At 35.7% G+C, this 24,420-nt stretch overlaps 2 protein-coding genes, 1 long non-coding RNA gene and 1 pseudogene across 3 annotated transcripts; 2 read left to right on the plus strand and 2 right to left on the minus strand.

Annotated features, from left to right (window-relative positions):
* The first annotated feature begins 250 nt into the window (after nt 1-250).
* On the plus strand, nt 251-5,388 carry LOC132059899 (alpha-xylosidase 1-like). The gene is made up of 3 exons (XM_059452745.1): nt 251-640; nt 854-1,542; nt 3,411-5,388. Exons 1-3 carry the CDS (start codon nt 408-410, stop codon nt 5,279-5,281), a joined length of 2,793 nt encoding a protein of 930 aa, XP_059308728.1. The 5' UTR covers nt 251-407; the 3' UTR covers nt 5,282-5,388.
* Nucleotides 5,389-5,498: 110 nt separating this feature from the next.
* LOC132059900 (protein OBERON 3-like) lies at nt 5,499-9,500 on the minus strand (annotated as a pseudogene).
* Nucleotides 9,501-21,493: 11,993 nt separating this feature from the next.
* Nucleotides 21,494-24,156, plus strand: LOC132059901 (ethylene-responsive transcription factor ERF118-like). The gene is made up of 2 exons (XM_059452746.1): nt 21,494-22,019; nt 22,496-24,156. The coding sequence occupies exon 2, from the start codon at nt 22,716-22,718 to the stop codon at nt 23,745-23,747; it is 1,032 nt and encodes a 343-aa protein (XP_059308729.1). The 5' UTR covers nt 21,494-22,019; nt 22,496-22,715; the 3' UTR covers nt 23,748-24,156.
* Nucleotides 21,905-22,479, minus strand: LOC132059902 (uncharacterized). The gene is made up of 3 exons (XR_009415771.1): nt 22,353-22,479; nt 22,194-22,313; nt 21,905-22,114 (listed from the first exon to the last, which is right to left on the minus strand). It is a non-coding gene; the product is annotated as an uncharacterized LOC132059902 (long non-coding RNA).
* Nucleotides 24,157-24,420: the final 264 nt, after the last annotated feature.

Raw genomic sequence — 24,420 nt, forward strand, 5'->3', positions numbered from 1 at the left:
TTTTAAAAATAGGAACAAAATTTGAATTTTGGCTTAAAAGGGGATATTTGTGCGAATCTACCAAATGTAGATTGGATTAGTAACCTAATAGTGATTTTTAAGTAGTGACATCATAGCACAATCTCAAATTTTGTAGCATTAGACGCATCTGTTTTAATTTGTTATTCTCAAAAGCTATACTCGGAGAACTTTTAGAAATAGGAATAAAATCTAAATATTGGGCTAAAAAGGGACATTTGTTCGAATCTACCAAGTATTTGCTAAAGTACAATAGATTAAAATACACAAAATGTATAGAAAAATGGTATCCTATATATTGGTTAAATCCATACACAAAAACCTCTAACGTTCACTCTTGCCAAGTGCCACATTGAGGCCAACTTAGTTGATTCTTTCACTACAAAATCATGTTTTTCTCTTCCTCCTCATCACCTTCTCCCTTCACTTTCTTGCTTATTATCTTGATTCTATTTATAGCTTGTGTTGATTTTATCTACACAACTCCATCCAAGATTGGCCAAGGTTACAAGTTGATCTCCATACAAAAATCACCAGATGGAGGCCTCATAGGTCACCTCCAAGTCAAGGAGAAGAACAATATTTATGGACCAGATATTCCAAATTTGCAGCTCTATGTTAAGTAAGTCTTTCCCTTTTTCACTCTAAAAAAAATCATGTCTTCGACTTGCATGAACATCATTCTTGAAAAAGGAAAAAAAAAGAATTGAATCTTTATGTCAATTTTGTGATTATTATCCTGACATAAGTATCATTCTTTTTTTTTTTTTTTTTTTGTTTCTTGAATCTTTATGTTAGTTTTGTGATTATTATTATTATTATTATTATTATTCAGGCATGAGACAGAGGATCGTTTGAGAATTCACATAACCGACGCAGAGCAACAGAGGTGGGAGGTGCCTTACAACTTATTACAAAGAAGTACACCCCAATCGTTGAAACAAAATGTTGGTAGATCAAGAAAGAGCCTTTTTCCACCAGCAGAATCAGAATATTCAGGGAGTGAGTTAATATTCAGTTATAAAAATGACCCTTTCAGTTTTTCTGTGAAAAGAAAATCAAATGGACAGACCCTTTTCAATTCCATCTCTGATGATTCAGACCCATATAGCAATTTGGTATTTAAAGACCAATATCTTGAAATATCCACAAAATTGCCTAAAGACGCTTCTTTATATGGCCTTGGTGAAAATACACAGCCCCATGGTATTAAAATTTACCCAAATGACCCTTACACTTTGTACACAACTGATGTATCATCTCTTAATCTTAATGTGGATTTGTATGGGTCCCATCCTATGTATATGGATTTGAGAAATGTGAATGGAGAAGTAAATGCTCATGCAGTTTTGTTGCTTAATAGCAATGGGATGGATGTGTTTTACAGGGGAGATTCTTTAACTTACAAAGTTATTGGGGGTGTTTTGGACTTTTACTTCTTTTCTGGTCCCACACCTCTTGCTGTTGTTGATCAATATACTTCCTTCATTGGTAGACCTGCTCCAATGCCTTACTGGTCTTTTGGTAAGTTTAAAATTCTCTTTTCCTTTAATGCATTTGTATTTATGGTGATACTCTTTGACATTTTTAGTTTTTGTTGGTACCACATCTCTCCCAATTGTAGGTCGGTCACGTTTTAACTATCATTTAAATCTTTTTTCAGGTCCATTAGTAAAATAATAAATATACGGTATAGTTTATTGAGTTATTCTTATTTAATAAATGCTTTTTGAAAATCGAGCAGTATTAAAAAAAATTATTTGTATTTCTTTAATATTAAGAGTATAATTAATAAGAGTATAATTAAAGACAATTGCCAACTTTAGTGTTGAATTCCTAAATTGATAACTATTTTGGAAAGATTGTTTTGAGTTAAAGTGACCGTCAATTTGGAACAGAAGGAGTATAGTTTAAGATTTTGTTATATCGGCTGAGAAAAATATTCGATAGCATTAAGTAAATGAGGCATTTGACTAAATTAGTCCTTATCACATCCTGAAATGCGTCCTAAGAGTAGTAAAGATGAATCGAAATAGTATCTTCTTGATTTTTAGTTGTGGTGTCTGTAGCTTATAAGTATGGAGCTCCTTTGGCATAGTCTTTACAAATTTCATGTTATAAATTGATGAAACAGTGTTTTTCATAGGTTATAGTACTATATAAAACTTTTTGCCCCATAAACAAAACCAATAACCTTAGACAAAAATATTTGCTAGATATGTATAATTGTTAGGACATATTAGAGCAATTTAATGACCCAATTCTTGATTAACCATGCAGTCCAACATGTACTGCTATTCAGCCATAGATTCTCAGGTTCGACATAGCACACATTCTAGGGTCGAGTCCGATATATGTGTTCAAAAGTAAATATTATAAATAGCATTAAATATACATTCTTAACTCAGAATTGATAATATTTAAATTTTGAAATTGTCTTTATCTTTGGCTTGAGATAGAGGCAGTGGAGAATGTGTAGTTTTAGGTTGTCTTCATTAGAACCCGTGACTAGGCTTTCAGTAAGTTTTTGGCTGTTCTCTGTGTTAGGAGAAACCGTGATACGAACAAAACAAAATCACTGTTTTGTCTACTGGCCTTATATCACTATCAAAATTGGTATAAAATATGGCATTACTTTATGCAGTGTTTGATTTGTATTATAAGTCAAGTTTAATTGATCCTAATATAATTTAATACATCAATGATGTATTATTATACCTGATATAGCATGGAATAAATATATAGATTACTATCCCTACCTAACTTCTTTCTAAATCAAATGACCCCGTAAGTGATAACGACTGACGGAATATTCTTAGAAGAAAAGGGAAAGTAGGCAATTTGTCTTTTACATAACACTAGGAGAAGATTGAAAGCATCATTTTTAGTCATAATGTAATGAACTATATCATCGTTATTCTTTTCTTTCTTTGCCATATTGGTGAATCATGATTATGCACTATGAAATACTTCGCTTAATCAATAATCACTCCACTTAAGGGCTTTAAATTACATATAGGTATCTGTACAACACCCACGTTTAAGCAGTTAGAAGTAGTAGGTATTAATCAATTGAGTGATGAGTTCTTTGGGCTCAAAATACTAACTCACATTAGTTTCAATAAAAATAGTGTCATTTATGGATCGTTGGCTGGTCCTATAGCACTTGATCACTTTTTTATTCTGTGCAATTTAACCGGTTATAGCAGGCTACTTGATATCCCTTTCAAATTAGTAACTCGCCCTCACTAAAATCAGCATGTTCTTCTAGCATATAACACAAACGATTAGCTTCTAATTGGAAAGTAAATCACTATTAATGTTTGCAAAATTGCTAATATCTCATTGTATACATCTCCTAATTAAACTCTCCTACTTTGTGATTACTACAGGATTCCATCAATGCAGATGGGGTTACCACAATTTATCAGTAATAGAGGATGTTGTTGAGAACTACAACAAAGCCAACATCCCTCTTGATGTGATCTGGAACGATGATGACCACATGGATGGTAAAAAAGATTTCACCCTCAACCCTGTCAACTATCCTCGTCCGAATTTGCTAGCATTCTTGGAGAAAATTCATGCCCGAGGCATGAAGTACATTGTTATCGTTGATCCTGGAATCGGAGTCAATAACACTTATGGTGTTTACCAAAGAGGTATAGCCAACGACGTCTTCATCAAATACGAAGGCAAGCCTTATTTAGCTCAAGTATGGCCCGGTGCTGTCAATTTCCCGGATTTTCTCAACCCAAAAACGGTTGATTGGTGGGGTGATGAAATTAAGAGATTTCATGAACTTGTGCCTGTTGATGGACTCTGGATTGATATGAATGAAGTGTCCAACTTTTGTTCGGGTTTGTGCACGATTCCCGATGGCAGGATTTGTCCTAATGGGACCGGTCCGGGTTGGATTTGTTGCCTTGATTGCAAAAACATAACGAGTACTAAATGGGATGATCCGCCTTACAAGATTAATGCTAGTGGAATAGAAGCACCAGTTGGTTACAAAACGATAGCCACTAGCGCGGTTCACTATAACGGAGTTAGGGAATATGATGCTCATAGCATTTACGGGTTTTCTCAATCGATTGCAACTCACAAGGCGCTCCAAGGACTCGAGGGAAAACGTCCGTTTATATTGTCCCGTTCCACGTTTGTTGGTTCGGGACATTATGCTGCACACTGGACAGGGGATAACAAAGCAACTTGGGATGATTTGAGATATTCAATATCTACAATGCTGAATTTTGGCTTGTTTGGTGTTCCTATGGTTGGTTCGGATATATGTGGATTCTATCCAGCGCCTACGGAAGAGCTTTGCAACCGTTGGATTGAAGTTGGAGCGTTTTATCCATTCTCAAGGGATCACGCGAACTACTACTCCCCTAGACAAGAACTTTACCAATGGGAAAGCGTGGCTGAATCAGCTCGAAATGCATTAGGAATGAGATATAAATTGCTTCCATATTTCTACACTTTGAACTATGAGGCACATAATACCGGGGCCCCAATTGCTCGTCCGCTCTTCTTCTCTTTCCCAAATCAACCAGAGCTTTACGACGTGAGCACACAATTTTTACTAGGAAGCAGTGTCATGGTCTCACCGGTGTTGGAACAGGGGAAAACAGAGGTGAAAGCTCTGTTTGCTCCGGGCACGTGGTATAATTTATTCGATATGACACAAGCGATTGTCACAAAAAAAATACAATACATCACACTAGCTGCCCCTCTAAATGTGGTGAACGTACATTTGTTCCAAAACGCCATAATAGCGATGCAACGCGGTGGAATGATATCAAAAGAAGCAAGAATGACGCCTTTTACCCTCATAGTGACCTTCCCATCATCGGGGACGAATGATGTGGAAGCTAAAGGGAATATTTTCCTCGATGATGATGAACTTCCAGAGATGAAATTAGGAAACGGGTACTCAACATATATCGATTTCCATGCAACAAGAAGTAATGGAACAGTGAAGCTGTGGTCAGAAGTGCAAGAAGGCAAGTTTGCATTGGATAAAGGCTGGTTCATTGAGAAGGTTATAGTTTTAGGCACAAATGGCACAGATGGAGCATTTGAAATTTACGTCGATGGACAGCCGATTGAAGATACCTCGAAAGTGAAGTATAGTACAGCAGAACACAAGTATACATACAATTTGGAGGATGAAGGACATACTAGGAAGAGTATGATGATGGATATTCATGGACTGGAATTGCCTTTAGGGAAGAACTTTGTTATGTCCTGGAAAATGTGAAGACCCATCTTTTTTATAGAAATAGGCAAATAGAATCAAGTACTAGACCGTAGTATTGTAAGAGTTGTCATTATTCTGTTCTTGATAAATCCAGTGAAGTTTTTAAAGCAATGTTTATGAGAAATTCTTTAGAATGTTTGCTGCTTCTCAGTCAAATTTCAAACGGGAAAAAAACCCAAAGAATCCGTAACATAATAAATTGGATTTCTCATAATTTTTACTAATACCATGTTTTTGGAATCGGTTGCATCACGACATACAGATTAAACTGAAAATGCAGGTTCTTGAACAAAACAAATGCTTGGGAGCATTTCCTCTATGCTACAACCGGTTCTTTGAACAATCAAAAGAATCACATTTAATCAAATCCATTATTTGATTAAAACTGAAGTAATATAAAGAATCACAATCACAATGCTAGCCTTTTGGGGAAAAAAGAAAACCTCAATAGAGCTAAAAAGTGAGGTCACAAAAAATGAAGTTAAAACAATTAGAAAATCAGTGTTTCTGCTTCTTGATCCTCAAAATGCTTTGCAAACTATTGTATCTTTCTTTCACTTGGAGAGCTCATATTTCTTTGATGGCTGAACATTCATCCTCAATCATTTTGTCAGTCTTTGAGGAATCCTTGGCATCACTTAGATGATGAACAGCAATAATCATACCTTTTCTTCCACTTTCAGCGTTCGTAATGTAGAAGGAAGATTTACCACAAAGAGGGATAGATGCAGGAAAACTGGATGAAAGAAAATGTGACAAGCCATCTGTGTCTGTTAATAACAGGAAATTAGAATTAGTTCAAATGTACAAAAGTGAAGTATGAAATACGGCACATGTAAGATGACTCATTTAATTGATAAATGATACTAGTATAAAACACTGGACATGTCAACTGAGATACAACAGACTGCATATCGATAAGCAACTTCCCGTGGTTCTTAAAATTTTAGATAGTTCTTCAGGTCCAAGAGTGTTAAAGGCACCTTTCTATGTATCTCTTAACTTATAGAGGCTGATTTTTGTCCTTCATTATTGTTTAAAAGCTCAAGGTAAATGACTTGAAGCCTTTCAATGAAATCTTTTGGATATGAAGTGGACTATTTTGTACACTTGAAGCGATAATGTGAGGGCCAAGCTCATAATTTTAGAACGATTTAATGATCATTATTCATTATTTTAGTTTCTTTTAAAAAGCCAGAAATGTAAATAAGAACGGCTTTAAAAGCGGGGTGCACAAAGCATCCCGCTTTAGAAGGGTTAGGGGAAGGACCGTACCCCAAAGGGTGTGACAACTTAAAGCTAAACAAATTCCATTTCAAATACTTCTGATTAGAACGACTTGATGATAATTAGTCACCATCCCCTCTGTTTCAGTTTATGTGTTTTAGGACTTAGTTACTATTTGGAGAGTCATAGGATATTTTCTTTGAGTCTGATTTTTTCAAATATTTTCTATATATTTAAAATTGTTAACTATTGTGACTTATATTACCTTTTATGGAGTTTCTAAGTATGTCAATTTTACTCAAAATTGAAGATTCTATATTTGAATTCACACCGAATATTAGTCAGTTTGACCCTCATGCTCTAAGTCAAAGACACATAAATTGAAACAGGGGGAGTATTACAAAAGCCAGTGCTCTTCCCTTTTCAGAAGGGTAACGTTCATAAGTTTAGTTTCTTTTTCATTCCAAGAAGAAGCAGACCTCTAGTGTCACAGCTAACACCTTATTAAACTAAGCTTATTAATTTACACAGATAATCAATGATTATGAAGACTAAACATTCTCAACCAAATAAATTTAACTACAGAAGCAACTCACAACCATATAAAAGGTATACGATGAAAGAAAAAAAAAACCAACAAATGCAGAGAGAGAGAGTTGAGCTTCTACCGTAAACCTGTAAGAACAAATAACATATAACAGTTGAAATTAGAAAGGATAAGGTTTGGTCTGATACTCACATTTAAAAAACTGAAAGATGAAATTGCAGGCGTCTGAAGGAGAAATCATCTTTTTCTCGAGCTTATTACGCAACCCATAAGTTATAGCATGCAACTCCTTACCTTTAAAATCTTCACTCCCATGGAAAATCTTTTGAACATAATCAAGTTCTTTAATTAGGATTTCCTGATCCCAGTTCTTTGCACAACACCTGTACATTTCTTTGGCGAACCTAAACATTTCACTAGCATGACCACAACCAAGACACTGTAATTGCATCTCAGTTGTTCCAGATGGCCCGTTGATACTCGGACCTGGCTTTACAAGATTTTTCTGAATAGCACAGATAACATGACACCAGTGCACGCATAGATCACAGCCTACAGAGGTTAATCAAGAAGAGATGTTAATTAATTAAAGGTACTCCAACTAATCATCACTCCTATATAGTAAATATGCAAGTTACGAATAATCCAACCAAAGTAACAGGAATTACCAACCCAACTGCAAGTACCATTGGCATAATCTAAGTTCAAACATACTTGACACATGCATACGTTGCAGAATCCCTTGTTTCTCGAACAAATTTTTCACTTGCAGTTATCAACAGGTAACACCCTCTTGCAGTGAATATTTTGACACCTTTCATAAGCGAAAATCTCCATTAATTCAGTGTCTTGAAGGTGGGTTTCAAAAGATAAGAAGCTCCCAAGACCCATTTTTATTGCAACAAAAATTTCCAGTTAAGTCTTATTACACTTTGAGAGAGTCTCAACAGTAAGATCAGTTCTGTCATTAAGCGTTTTCTGAAGGCTGACCAACAAATCATTCTTCTCAGGAATTGCAATTAGGTTTCTCAAGTATTCCTTTGTTGATTCAACTGTTTCATCAGGAGGTTCTTGTACAGTCTGAGCCATATGAGGAACACACTCCGAAACTATTTCTCCAAGGATTCTCCAAGGATCCATACTTCCTGATACTCTCGAATCGCCTGTTGGTCTTGCAGGCAACTCGAACAGGAAAAGCGAATTGCTATCGGAGCTGCTAATCCTATCAATATCATTATCACATAGTATTTCCTTATTGACCAGTTTAAAATTTAGAGCTAAACTACTTCCACAAGGCAATGTAAAATCCGACCAATTAAGTCCCTTGACGGAATACTCACTATCCTCTTCCGAACTCAGGGTAAGTGAGTAGCTTAGGTTGTGGGAGAAAGGATGGGAATAGTACGACGACAAGGAGCCGTTCCTGAAATAGCCGATCCTTGTGTTGTTATTTGATAGTTCAAGTGAAGATTGTATATCAACATCAGGTAAAGCCAAAGAAAGATTCAAGTTTCCACCTTTTGGCTTTTTTTCTGCCTGATATTCCTCATCATTCTCAGCTACTCTTTTAGAGGAATTCCCTCTAACACTCATTCAACTGAAGAAAATCTCTGTCTAACCATATGTTGCTTTCTTCATTTTGATCCTCATAAGCAACTATTTCCTTTCCCTTATAACTAATCATCTTCTCAGCCCTAGAAGAGTCATCACAATCCTGAAATTTCCGAAATCTATTCTCATCAATGCTATCCGTATAATTCTCCATAGATACACTAGCGTGAATTTCTCAAATGGTCACTCAAGTTAAGAAAATTGTGTGGTAAAGTCACTTTGCTTTATTTTATATCAATAAAGTCACTCAAATCTGGCTTTATATTTTAAAGATATGACTGCCGGATTTTGAACTTTACCCTACCGGAAATCTTAGTTGGTACTTTATATACTATTTGGGGCTCAAACCCATTTTAATTAAAATTTGATAGACGATTTCTTTAACTTGAGTGACCATTTTAAAAAATTCTCTCAAGATAAATTACTATTGGTTTCTCTTGAATTGTTTTCAAAGTCAAAGAGGCATTAAAAAAATTTAGATGTAGAGAGTTGACTTCAGAAACCAAATTAATCAGCAGCTTCAGAGAAATTTCGAGCTGAGACTTTCTTGAGTTCATACCTATCCCGCGTCTCCACAGATGACCTCAAAAGAGGCTCCCTTTTTAAATTTCGTCCTATTACTTTAGTAGGCTAAATAGTCTTGGGAGAAAAATTTAGTACCGCCTTATTCCTTGTTTGGTTACGAATTCTGAAATAAGTTATATCCGGATTAGAAATAGCACCGGGATAAATTATCGGGGTGAAATAATAGTATCAAGATTAGTTATCCCTGGATAAAATAATAAAAATGATAAAAATACCCCTAAGGTCCCTCATACCCTTTTTCTACTAAATAAGGTGGAAAGTATTTTTGTAAACAAACATCTTCTCATAAATTATACAATGCATGTTAACTTTAATACAACAGACCAAACGGTCAATAGAAAATAATACGAGGAGAATATTAAAGGGATCACGGGATGCTCACATGACTGTACAATTGTCAGTGGGTTGTAGTTTGTTAGTGGTAAGTGGCTTAGCTAGAGTTAGTTAGAATGCATTGTATATATATATACCTGTGCAGATACAAACTCATCATTATTCAATGAAAGAAGATACTTTCTATTTACTCCTATGTCTATCTCATTCTAGCAGTCGAATACTCTAGGTGAAAAGTTAAAATTAGGGATGGGCACAAATACCGAAAATCGAAAAATCGAACCGAACCGAACCGAACTAATTCAGTTCTTCGGTTCGGTTTTTTCTAAAATTACGGTGTTCGATTCGGTTCTCGATTTTAAGGTACTCCGAAGAACCGAAATTTTACAACATAAAGTAGAAAATTTGGCTCTCAGCTTTGCCCAACCCAACCCATTCCTAAATTCCCTTTTACAGATCCATTCCAACCCAAGCACATTCCCAAATTCCCATTAGACTTTAGTCCTCCTTCCTAATATTTTCTTATTTCCTAGTCTTTGACTAAAATAAACCCTAGCCACTGCCCACTAGCCCTTACAAGAGTGAACATGAAGAACTGAAGAGACTAGAGAGTGAACGACCGACGAGCCGGTGATTGCGATGACTGACTAAGAGAGGCTGATTTCTTTCTTGCTGCTGCTTAGTGTGCTTGTTGTCATCATGAGTCAGAGGACTTTTATTTAATCTTTCTTAGTTGCTCCATCCAAATATAAATACCAAAGAACCGAATTTTAAAAATCGAACCGAACTTGAAAAAACCAAACCGAATCGAATTAGTTTGGTTCGGTGGTCGGTACTCACTACTGAAAAATCGAAAACTGAAGAATCGAAATTCGAAAAAATTGAATCGAAGAACCGAACACCCACCCCTAGTTAACATGGCATCAGAGCACTGTAGCGATTAGGGAGAACTGTGCGAAACTCAAATTGCATCAATGGCAATCGATAATGGAGAAACACAAGTTGTGTTAATGGCGGTGGAAACCAAAATTGACTATACTCATCCATTGTATGTGAGCGCATCAGATACTCATGGTTCCGTGTTGATTCCAGTGAAATTGACGGGATCTGAGAACTACGATTTGTGAGAAGATCGATGCATCTAGCATTGCAAGCGAAGAGGAAATTAGGGTTTGTGTTAGGGACCTGCACAAATGATCAATTTGAAGAGAAGTTGCATGAACATTGGTATATGTGCAATGCGATAGTCTTATCATGGATAATCAACTCAGTAGCTCCAAATTTCTTTGAGTCGAATCCTTTATGCAACAGATGCTCATCTTGTTTGGGAGGATCTGAAAGAGCGATTCGACAAGGTCAATCGTATGAGAATTTTTCAATTGCACATAGAAATTGCAACGATTACACAAGGTACGGACTCTGTTTCTGTTTACTTCACCAAATTGAAGGAATTATGGGCGGAGTATGATACAGTAGTAACATCACCCAATTGTGGTTGCCCAAAGTCCAAGGACTATGTTGATTACTTGTGACAACAACGATTGCTTCAATTTCTGAGTGGGCTGAATGATACTTACGCTCAATCGAAAAGACAAATACTTATGAAGTCGACTGAACCTACCTTGAATCAAACGCATGTTATGATTGTGGAGGAAAAGAGCCACAGATCTGTCATAGCACAGGGACACATTTTTTTGGAGATGGAAATGACATTGTTGCTTTGTGGAGTGCAAAAGGTGGACATGGACAAGGGCGTGGACATCAGAAATCTAAGCAGCAACGAAATTGGAATGATCAATGTGAACATTGCAGGAAGCATGGACATACTATAGATGATTGTTATCAACTTATTGGTTATCTTGAGAATTTCAAGGGAAAGAAGAAACCAGTTGCACACATGCATCATATGCTGGTCCTGGCAATGCATCATGTGTTGGTCCTGGCAATGCATCATATAGAGGCCATAGTAATGCGTCATGTAGTGGACCTAGAGCTCAACAATCTCAATCTCAACAATATTATTGGAGGGTCTCAATGATCGAAAGGCAATGCTCACTCACAATTATAGTATGGAAAATCTCAAGCACACTACTATGGACAGCTTGGACACTCAAAGCAAGGAGCTGCAATGACAGGAAATTATAATACACATCATAGACAATATTCAGGTAATACACACCATGGGCAGTTTGGACAACATTCAGGTATTTCAGGAGGAACAGGAGGTGCTAAAGGAGTGAATATGACCCTGTCACCAGATCAATATCTTTAAGTGCAGCAGTTGCTCAACACAAATAATACATCTGCACCAGCAACTCATATGGCAGGTATGACTTATGCTTTAGTGGCTAGTAGACTCCTAAAATATTGGATAGTAGACATCGGGGCAACTAATCATATGGTCTATCGTTTTGAGATGTTGTCTTTCATTACTAGTCATAAAGGAGTTGGTACAGTGCATTTACGGGATGGAAGTGAACAATAGTTCATGTTGGAAAGTGTGATTTGGGTCAAGGGGAAATAAGTAATGTTCTATATATTTCAACTTTTAGGATGAACTTATTTTCAGTTTCAAAATTGACAAGGGAACTGAATTGTGTCATGAAATTCTACCCTGATTTCTGCGTACTACAGGATCTTCTCACTAGATAGGTGAAAGGGATTGGTAAAATGATGGAAGATTTATACTATTGGAACTCAAAGTACATGATACAACAACAATTAGTAGCAGTGAATATGGTAGCTAAGGGATACTTGTGGCACAGAAGATTGGGACATGTCCCGCACAAAATTCTTAAACAAATGCATCTAGTTAATCATAGTGAAAGTAATTTCTGTCCCATTTTCCCCATAGCTAAACAAACTAGACTTCCATTTCCACAACGTACAACTAGAGCAAATAAATTATTTGATCTCATTCATAGTGATGTATGGGGTCCCCACTCATGATGGGAACAGATTTTTCCTTACCTTAGTAGATGATCATAGTAGTATGGTTTGGATATTCTTGTTGAAGCTTAAAAGTGATGTACCTGTTGTGTTGAAAGACTTCTTGTAACTTGTTAAAACTCAGTTTGATAGTACAATCAAGGTTTTTAGAAGTGACAATGGGACTGGATTTTTTAATTCTTCTTGCAAAGTTTTGTTCAGTAGTACAGGTATTGTTAATTAGAGTTACTGTGCATAGACACCCTAAAAAAATAGGTGGTGGAGAGAAAGCATAGACAACTTCTAGAAGTAGCCAGATCTCTCAGGTTTCAAGGTTCAATTCCTTTGAGGTTTTGGGGTATTTGTATTCAAACTACAACTTATTTGATTCACAGAGTCCCATCAACTGCTTTAACTGGAAAATCAGCTTTTGAAGTTTCTATGGAAGAAAAACAAATCTCCTTAACCTGAGAATATTGGGGTGTCGATGCTATGCAACAAATGTGGCACACAAAGGGGACAAATTTGGGGCAAAAGCTGTAGGGGCAGTCCATATGGGATACTCTACTACTTAAAAGGGGTACAAACTATATAATTTTGCTAACCATATGTTTTTTGTGAGCAGGGATGTTACTTTTAGGGAAGAGATTTTCTTCTTCAAGCATGGTTCTTTTCCAGATAGATCACCAGTTACACATCACCCTGAAAAATTTGCTTTTGATCTCTTTACTGTGATAAGGGATGTTCCTGCTACAGTTGGTGATGTCTTGCCGCTCAACCCCTCACCAGTACCCAATGAGGATGCCATGGTTGGAGGAAATGAAATCATAGATGATGCTTCAGATGATTCGGTTGCTGATGAGGCAGAACCTGCTATAATTGCTGCAGATAATGAGAACATAATTGATGATCAACTACCTCTTAATGTTCCACCCTTAACTTCTGATTCTGTTACCAGATCAGGCAGAGTTATAAAGCCACCTGCTTGGCTACATGATTTATCCATGAATCTACTAAGCATGCCAGTGTTTCATCCAGTTCCTTGTATCATATCTCTAAGTATATGTCTTATGCTGCTTCGTCAGACTCGTATCTTAAAGTTTTGTGCAATTTCTTAGCTATTAAGGAGCCTGGATCCTATGAGGAAGCATTGCAACACCCTAAATGGGTTGAGGAAATGAATCAAGAATTATAGGTTCTAGGAGATAATCATTCATGTAAGTTAGTCCCCTTCTTGCAGATAAGAGGGCTATAGGTTCCAAGTGGGTCTTCAAGGTGAAATACAATGCTCATGGGCAGGTTAACAGATATAAAGCCAGATTGATAACCAAAGGGTACACCCAACAAGAAGGGCTGGATTACCAGGAGACTTTCTAGTGGTAAAGATGGTGACTGTTAGGGCTATTTTGTCTCTTGTTGCTATGAAGGGTTGGAAATTGCATCAAATAGATGTCTTCGATACCTTCCTTCAAGGGGACTTAGTGGAGGGTGTTTATATTCTTCCCCCTTCTGGTCTTTAAGACAGGGAGAGCATTCTTTGGTATGTAAGCTTCAGAAATCATTGTATGGTCTGAAACAAGCCTCTAGGCAGTGGAACTTGAAGCTTAGTGAAGCTCTTATTGCTTCAGGTTTCCAACAAAGCCACCATGATTATTCCCTGTTCTTTAAATCCTCTGGTGTTTACATAGTGCTTATCCTAGTTTATATTGATGATCTCCTCATCACTGGCTCTTCTCCTTTACTCTTGGAGGATGCTAAGAAGATGTTGCAACATCATTTAAAGATCAAGGACCTGGGGGAGATGAAGTACTTCCTTGCTCTTGAAATTGCTAGAAGTAAACAGGGGATTCTAGTATGTCAAAGGAAGTTTGCTCTGGACCTCATTTCTGACATGGGGTTGGCAGGTTCAAAACCTGCTAGTACACCCATAGAGTTCAATCAAAGACTTACTAGTGTGGAGTTTGGTCAAGGTTGTGAGACCAGTTCTAATGATGAACTCCTTCAGGATCCTAGAAGTTATTAAAAATTGGTTGGTAAGTTGTTATATTTAACAATGACTAGACCTGACATCAGTTTCACTGTTTAGAATCTGAGTCAGTTCATGCATAGCCCAAAGAAGTCACATATGGAGGCAGCTTTGAGGGTGGTGATATACTTGAAGAATGCACCAGGCCTTGGTATCTTCTTTGTCATCTGAAAATACATCTCAACTTTTAGTTTATTATGATGCAGACTGGGGAACATGTCCTATGAGCAGAAAATCAGTGAGTGTATTTGTGGTAAAACTAGGAGGCTCATTACTGTCTTGGAAGTCAAAGAAACAGAATACAGTGTCAAGAAGTTCAGATGAGGCTGAATATAGAAGCATGGCAAATCTTTGTTGCAGAGATATTTTGGTTGGTTGGACTGTTTAAAGAACTAGGGACAAGTTTGAAGCCTCCGGTGAAGTTATATTGTGATAGCAAAGTAGCTCTCCAGATTGCTGCAAACCCAATATATCATGAGAGAACAAAACATATAGATATAGATTGCCACTTCATTAGGGAGAAAGTTCAGGAAGGGTTAGTACACACAGATTATGTTTCTACTACACTACTGTTGGCTGACATCTTGACAAAAGGTCTTGGAAAGACTCAGCATGAGTTCTTGTTAGGCAAACTGGGAATGTTCAATTTGTTCTCATTGCATAATTTGCGGGGGAGTATTAAAGGGATCACGTGATGCTCACATGACTGTACAGCTGTCAATGAGCTGTAGTTAGTTAGTGGTAAGTGGCTTAGTTAGAGTTAGTTAGAATGCATTGTATATATATACACTTGAACAAATACAAACTCATCATTCTTCAATGAAAGAAGATACTTTCTATTTACTCCTATGTCTCTCTCATTCTAGCTGTCGAATACTCTAGGTGAAGAGTTAACAGAGAATTAATCCAACATAATTAATTTCAGTATAACTAATCCCAACATAACTTATGGGTTGTTTGGTTCATGGCATATATCAGCAGGGGCGGAGCCAAGTGGTGGCCAGGGTGTTCACCCGAACCTCCTTCGGCGAAAAATTATCATGTATACACAAGGTTAAAATTATTTTTTATGTATAAATAGTAGATGTCGAACCCCCTTGGCTTCCTCGTTTCTTACTCTTTTATATTTTTGAACCCCCTTAGTGAAAATCCTGGCTCCGCCACTGTATATCAAGATTAAATTTGAGATTGAATTTATACTTTGTTTGGTTGATCAAAATTTTCGGAAAACATCTTTTCTAGTAAAATAAGCTCCTTAAAAATGAGGAAAATGGCTTTCCTAGTGGAAGTAGGAAAAACAAGTTCCATGAGCAGCACTCCAAACTAATTGTCTCCTCCCCACCCTCCAACACAACTCACCCTCCACCCCCACACTACTACCTATTTGAATAGAATATATAAAAATATTTTTTGGACAATAATTTCTGCTTATTTACCAAACACAAAAAAATAAGTAAGAAAATCACTTATTTTTTTGACTAACAGTTTCCATAAAAAATATATTTTTCTAACCAAACACACCCTTAACCTAATCGTTTTTTGTACTCTTCCAAGGAGCAAAGTAATTTTAAAAAATAGGCCTCACAATTAATGATTTCACGCAGTGAACCCTTCTATCTCATTAGTTTCATCTGGACCTAGCATGGAGATATTATTTGTCACGTTATTGGCAGCCATTATTAGAAAAAGCATTGAATATAATGAATTCAAGTGAGAAAGCAAATTAATAGTGTAGCCACGTTCAGTGGCGGAGCCAGGATTTATGCCAAGGGGGTTTAAAAATATAAAGAAGCCATAAATGAAGAAGCTAAGGGGGTTCAACGTCTACTATATATACGTAAAAAATAATTTTCACCTTGTATATACAGTGCAATTTTTCGCCGAAGCGGATGAACCCCCTGGGCTCTTACTAGGTCCGCCATTGGCCACATTATGCATTGACCAACACCAACCTTTACGAAAGGGAAGGCATTTTGCTGGCCCTGCGCAATAATTATACATATCTATGGATTTTTTTTTTTAAAGATTTGATGTTTGTATTTCAATACATATTTAATTTTAAAATAATAATTTTAAATTTAATATTGGATAGTAATTGATATCGTTTGTTTTCTCAACATTTTAATGTGTACAATTTATGTTTTCTAAGAAATTAAACTATAATTAAATTAATAATTATATATTTTATTCGTAAAATGTTCTAGAAAATCTCATCCTTATAATATTGTAGAAAATATTTGTTTGATGAAGCACACACTAAACCAAACCGAACCAATAAAAGTCTGATTTTTCAACTTAGGGGTTTTCTTAGATTTTTCGATTTTCTCAGATTTTTTTTCAATTTTTTTTTCCATACGAAACATATCACTTTTACTTTAATATTTCTTTAGTTCTAGTAAGATACAACTATATAATTAAGGTGTTTCTTAAGAAAATAATACAAAAATGTGAGGTGAGTGATGACATTATAATAAATATTCAACGAAAGAGACAATAAAATCACATAAAATAAAATAGTTAATTAATACGCCATAATGAAATTATCATAATCTAAAAATACTAATTCATGCTAAAATAAGTACGGCTAATAAATATTCATTTTATGACAAAGAAAAAAATTAAGTTATTTATTTTTACTGTCTAAACTAATAAAAAACTAAAGAATACATATCCAACATTATTGTCATTCCTAGTGTAAGAATTGAATTTCATTTGTTAGCATGTATCAATTTGGCTTTGATTTGGATTTTATTTGACTTACTAACATCTATGAGCTATAAAACTTATTGGACATTCAAAATTCTAAATCCAAGCTGAAATAATATGTTAAAAGATAAAAATTATGAAAACATTTAAGAAGTATTTATAAATTACATTAAAAATAAACATTTTTATGTATAAAATGTTTTTAAAGTTTGTATACATGTAATATTGGGTTGGTTTGGTTCGGTTTGACGTTTTTTAGTTAAAACCAATCCAAATCAATTATGATTGTTTTTTTTTTCAACACCAAACCTTTGTCGGTTTTCTTTGTACAGCTCTAGTGGTGGTTAACAGTGATAATTTATGGTAATTGCTCACCCAGTGATGGTATGATGCCCGTAAAAGGTTGTAGTGTGGTGATGGTTTATTGCTGATGGTGGTGATTAGCGATGATTGTGTCGTGATAGCTGATGAATATGAATGTAACAGGTTATTATACATTCATAGAAATCTTGAATTGAATGCCGTATTAACAATTTAAGACCTTTGTATAAGATATGAATCTAATCAAATATATAAAAAATACGCACTTATACACATTTATACACAATTATACAATATTGTATAAGTGGGCATAACATAGATCTGGATTGGTTTTGAATAAGAATTGCACTTTTATACAAGACATAAATAAATTATGTATAGAGGTGTATAAAAATATATAATAGTGAATAAGAGGTGTGTATACATCCATATACTACTATTATACAAAATTATACACTATTATAATACAAAATTATACACTATTATACAACAACTAACTCCAACACCACCAACGACATCAGCAGCAACCACCAGCCATCGCCGGAGTTCCGTTCTCCGGCGAACTCCAACACCACCACCAGATCTGTAAGAGAGAGAGAGAGAGAGAGAGATTTCTGGCGAAAACCACCAGCCACACCATTGCCAGATCTCAGAGAGAGAGAGAGAGAGAGAGAGAAATTTCCGGTGGTGCTAACTAGCAAACCACCACCAGATCTGAGAGAGAGAAATTTTCAGTGGTGCCCAGCCATACCACCAACAGCAGCCACCAGCCACACCACCACCAAACAGGCCGGCGAACTCCCTCTCTGACTTTTCCGGTGGTGCCAACCGGCGGCTGTGGCGGCGGCGTTGTTGGTATCCGATGCCGGCGATTATGGTCCGGCGAAGAAGAGAGATCTAGAGAGAGGAGGAGTTAGTGGGTGCAGAGAGAGAGAGGGAAAAGGAGGAGGAGGGAGTGAGTCATTTTTTTGTAAAATTTAAAAAGGTGGGTCAATTTTGATAGCATTATTACCCTAATTAACATGGGGTGGGTGTGGGGTGCGGGGGGGGGGGGGGGTAATTATCTCTTATTTCAAACTGTGATGATCACTACTATAGATCACTGAAATTCCTAATGGGAACTATAATGTTCTCCGAATTTAAACATAACATTTGACATAGTTCAGGGCGGACCGATCTAGTGTATCACATGTGGTTTTATTCAAATTCAGTAACTTTAATTTGAATTTTATATTTATGTATATAAAAAATTATTTACTAAATGCAAATAATAGATTTTGAATTCAACAATTTAAATAACCTGTAATAAAATTCTGAACTCAAACACATAATATTCAAATTTGAATCCGCCTTTAAACGTATTAGTCGTTCAAAACATTCACTTTTAATTATCTGAAAAAAATCCCACTTTTATTTCCAATACAGAACAAGGGGAAGTGGTGTGTCTTAGATACTCCAACAAGTTGACTCTGTACTTCAGAATCTTGATGATAGCTAATACTGTAATACTGAGATTTGTTAGGAATATGGTTAGGAATATGGCACTCTCATGCATGAGAGGACTGCCTTTAACGTAATTAAAAAAATAGGTCATGCACACTCTGAGCAGTGGATTCGTTTCTAGTCCCCTTCTGTATTGGGTTAAGTTATATAAACTTTTATTAGAAAGATTTCATAACAGTATTAAATAGAAATCTGTGACAATAGGTCAGTAACGAATTTTAGCATGTTATTAATTATTATATTAATATAGAATTTATAATTTAAAACAAATTACATTGTCAGTGCATGAGATTAAAGTCTTCTATTCTTATTAAAGAAAAGTTCCTTCTGTAAGGAGAACTTGTGCCAGTTCAACTGGTTCTTTTTCTATTTCGTTTTTTTTTTTTTTTTTTTTTTTTAAAAAGAAACTATAAATTTCGAGCTTGTATAAATTAAATAAGGGATCAATTTTATCCTCCGTTATATTTTTCATACAAAAACATCCTTGCTATTACTCAAATGACTCAATTATAACCCTCTATGGAGGTTGTCTGAGGTGGACACTGGACATCCAATCTCTTCCCAAGGTGGTTGGGGCGGTGAGATGGCATGTGATGTCATGGTCATCTCATTACAATGTCAATGACGTGTTGGTTTGCGCCCTGGACTGCCCTAATGGAGAAGGGGTATATTCAAGTCAATTGAGTAGTGGTAAAGATATTTTTCTACGAAAAGTATAATGGAGAATAAAATTGATTCTTTTCGCCAAGTAGAAGGTGAAATTTAACCTTTTTCCATTAGTGAATGATTAATACAAAGAAGTGCAATTTTTACACTATTAGTGTAAAAAGAAAATACTTGCGCATATGTAACATAAAAAAAAAAGGGAAAAGGGTAAAAAATGCCCCTCTACTTTGGGAAAAAGGCTAAAAATATCCCCATTATAAATTTGGGTAAAAAATACTCCTTTTATCATTAAAGTTTTCAAATATACCCCTGTCTTAACGGAAATCCCCAACATAACCCGATTTTATTTTTAAATCTACTCCATTTAAACCCGATGCAACTAAAAAAAAAAAAAACGCATATGAGTTACCCGCTTCTATGCCTAATGACTCTAGATGTAGGATTCGGGAACAAGTTGGTCGCATGTGGGTTTTTTATGCAGTTGTGTCGGGTTTAAAAATGAAATCGGGTTATTTTGGAGAATTTCCGTTAAGATAAGGGTATATCTGAAAACTTTCATAACAGGGGATATTTTTGGCCAAAATTTATAACGGAGGATATTTTAGCCCTTTTTCCCAAAGTAGAGGGGCATTTTTGATCCTTTCCTCAAATAAAAATCGTATACAGATATACACGCAAATATACATATACGTAATTTATGTACCAACTACATATAATTTATTTAACAGAAAAGGGTCAAATATACTCCTGTACTATTGAAAATGCCAAATACCCCGTTATACTTATCTTTTAGGTCCAAATATCACTCTCCTAATTATCTTATTAGTTCAAATATCTTTCCATTAAAGTTGTATCACATTTATTCAATCACTAATATAGACATTGGACATTTGATGAGGTGGATGCGTAAGGCTTCCTGCACTTTCTTAACCTATTTTATCCCTCCCTCTATTTATTCTTCCACCATTAAAATTTCATTCTCCTCCATCACTATTACCACCGTTACCGCCCCTAAGATATCTCTTTGGAGGTAATTTCTTCTTAAATTCATTGTTTTTACCCTTTTAACAATAATTTCAGTAGTGGGTTTGATTGTATAATTCAGGTTAACTTGAATTTTGCAGATGCTTACAGAAGAAAAGTATTCTTTAACTATGCAAAGCGTTTTGGGATGCGAAATCCTCTTGAAAAAAGTACTAATTTTATCTAAGTCTAGATAAATTTTTTATGCTTTCATTTAGTTTGTTTGAAATTTTCCATAAGTAGTTCTATAACTATTAATTGACTACTAGACTAAAAAAAAAAATGGTTTCGCTGACTAGTATGTGGATGACTAAATCTGGTGCTTCTTGTAATCAAAATGAAGGAAAGCTGTACTGAATCTTTACAATGTGATGTAGCCTTTGCTTGTTGGAAGGGGAAGGAAACTTTAGGGGCGGTAATGACAGTGGAGAAGAAGGAAGAATAAATAGAGAGGGGTAAAATGGGTTAAGGGTGCTGAGGTGGCTTGTGACGTGATATTCACCTCATCAAATATTAAGCGTAAGATTAGATGTCCAGCTTGGACAACTTTAATGAAAAAGAGACATATTTGAGTCAATAGTATAATGATAGGAATATATTTGGAACCAAAGTATAGCAAGGGATATATTTGACCCTTTTCTAATATTACAGCAATATATTTGACCCTTTTCCGTTTATTTAATACGAAGAAGTAATTGACGGTTTTGTACTTCATGATATTTATAACGTCCTTTCTTTTCTCTCTTTTACTTTATGGTAATAACACCACTCTCTCTCCGTCTCTCTTAATTTTTTATACTACTATTGAGAATTGTGTTTACCAAATGGTGTCTGAAAGAATACCAGAAAAACACAGCCACACATTAACAGTGTTTCACTGACACTCCAATAGTGCAGAATTCTTTATATCACTGCGTTTAATTTCTACAAAATAAAAAACTTAGTTGATCTTTTTGTCTAATTCTTGAAAAGAAAAAAAAATCCTGACCACAGATTCCCAATCCTGTTCTTTTCTACTCTCTTCTTCATATCTCTATAAATAGTAATATCTCATCCAATTTCTATCCCTTTTCGCTCACTTTTTTAGCCAAGAAGACCAAAGAAAAAAGAAAAAAAAAAGTGGGTTTTGTGAGATTTATGTCGGCAAGGTCTTGTTTGGCTGTGATCAAATTTGGGGCTTCACTGAAACTCTTGTTTTCACTCTTCTTTGCTCTCTGCTTGCAATTTTCCTCAATTTTTTCGATGGGTTTGAGGCCCAAAAGGTACAAATTTTTTACCTACCTCGAACTCTTTGTATTCTTTAATTTGTTTCTTTTTAATGTTCTGTTGTGGGTTTTTTTGGTGATTGTTAGCCTACCTTAAACCCTTTGTAGTCTTGTATTTTTCTTCTTACTTTTTAATGTTGTGTTGTGGGCTTTTGGTGATTTTTAGCCTACCTTAAACCCTTGTAGTTGTTGAAGAATGAGAAAAGTACCACATCGGTGATTGATGAGATGGGTGGTGTCTTTATATGGACTTACATTAGTTTTAGCCCTTGTTCTTTTATAGTGTTAAACCTTTGTAGTTTTTGCTATTGTTCATTTATAGTGTTAAACCCTTGTAGTTTTTGCTATTGTTCATTTATATGTGTTCCAATTGTCGTTTTTTTTCCTTTTTAATGTTCTGTTGTGGGTTTTTGGTGATTTTGGAAGCTGATCTATTATGGATTTTTTTTTTTTTTTTTTTTTTTGGTTTACAGGAATTGTTCTGGAGCAGTATTTTTCGAGGGATTTCACATAAAGCAGCAATTTTTACATCTTATTTTGCTTTTGAGACCGCCACTACATACTTGATACAAAGAGTAATCTTTAAACATTTACTTCTAATTTTGTGCATTACAATCTTTTTCCTTCTAATTTCCTTTTTAAAAAACAATTTTTTTGCATATATTGAGGTGTTTTGAGGTGAGATAAGTCGGGATGAATAAGCCTGTGAGGCAAACATCATTAAAACTTGAAAATTTAGGCAAAAACATGAAGAAAAAAGCTGATTTAGACATACCAGTGAGGAAAATTAGGATTGTTTGTTATGATCCTGATGCTACTGATACCTCGGACGATGAGGGGATCGATGATCCTAAGTCCAAGCGTTTCGTTCGAGAGATTAAGTTGCAAATTGGCAACTCTTTTAGTCCTCGTAAAATGTCTCAAACTGAATGTTCCTTTCAAGATAGCAACAACAATGCAGAGAAAAAACCAAAGAAAGAGGTTAAGGTTTTAGCTAAACCCTTGATTCGATCAAGGCCACGAGGTTTATCGAAATACAAAGGTGTTCGTCAACGAAAATGGGGAAAATGGGCTGCTGAAATTCGCGATCCTTTTAAAGGGAGACGGGTCTGGCTGGGTACTTATAATACTGCTGTGGAGGCTTCTCGAGCTTACGAATTGAAACGCCTTGAATTCGATACTATGGCGAAGAATAATAGCACAAATGTGTCTGAGGAGGAGAGTTCTGATGATGGAAGTAGTAATAATATCAACCATTCTGGTTCAATTGTCTCTGATCACCAAAATCAAAGCCAAAATGTTGCTGGTGTCTCAGAAGACTATGCACAAAGCTCGGTGTCTTCAATTCTTAATGGCCAAAAAGATAATGAAAAGGCGAGTGATGTTGCTTTGGAGGCTAATGTTGAAGTGCCTGAGTTGGCATTAACGGAGGAAACACTATCTTTGGATCAAATTGGTGAAAGTATGGATATGGATCTGGATTTGGAGCTTGGGTCATTCCTCAATATTGGTGCTGATGATTTCAATCAGCATTTGGATGACTTTGTTGTCAACGATTTTGAGGACCCTCCGTTTTGTTTGATCGAGGGTGATGAGGAGCAGTTGCCTAATGGTTTGCTTGATTTTGACGTCTTCGATTTCGATGGCTATAATGAATCCTTTGCTTGGATGGATGATGTTCCGGGTATGAATGGAACAACAGCCCTCAAGATAGCATGCCCATAATTTTGCAGGTAGATGATGAGTTATGTTTTGATAGTATTAGTATTACATATATTGACACATATATTAAGTGTCAATAGAGTTGTCTTGTCTCAAGAATCAGCTAACTAGATGCTTGAGACCGTGATTTTCTTTGAGGTTCTATTTATTTGTTTGTTTAAGAGAAATTTTTGAGTCCGGGGATGGTTGTCCTCAAAGAAATTTTGGTCCCTTTGGGTTTTCCCGTGTTTTTTGAGCTGTCCAAAGGGCTTCAATCTCAATGTGCTTAGTCTTCGAGAGTTTGTTGCCGAAGAAAGCGCTTGAAAACTAGCGTGATTTTAGTATTTTATTCGCTATTATCCATCGTTTTTCGAACTATGGTATCAATGGAGTATGTTACATATGAAATCTCTCAAAGAGCTTCTTAAGGAAACTTCTTTGGTTTTGAGATTCTTCTCCTACTGATGATTGTCAGTGTATATTATCTGTTGGATGCTTTCTTGGCTGAGTATGTTGTGTAATCATTGATATTGAAAGTTACACATGTTGGGATTAAAATAACAAGGGGCCATTCGAGAGCTGACAAAGCAAATATTGAACCATGATAAATTAAAAAAGGTCAATTGAGAAAGCTAATATGTATAAAGAAAGTATCGAACTATGAACTGAGCTTCCGGATACTAGTAAAGTGTGCCAA

The sequence above is a fragment of the Lycium ferocissimum genome, chromosome 6 (genome assembly GCF_029784015.1).
Source record: "Lycium ferocissimum isolate CSIRO_LF1 chromosome 6, AGI_CSIRO_Lferr_CH_V1, whole genome shotgun sequence".
Lineage (NCBI taxonomy): Eukaryota > Viridiplantae > Streptophyta > Magnoliopsida > Solanales > Solanaceae > Lycium > Lycium ferocissimum.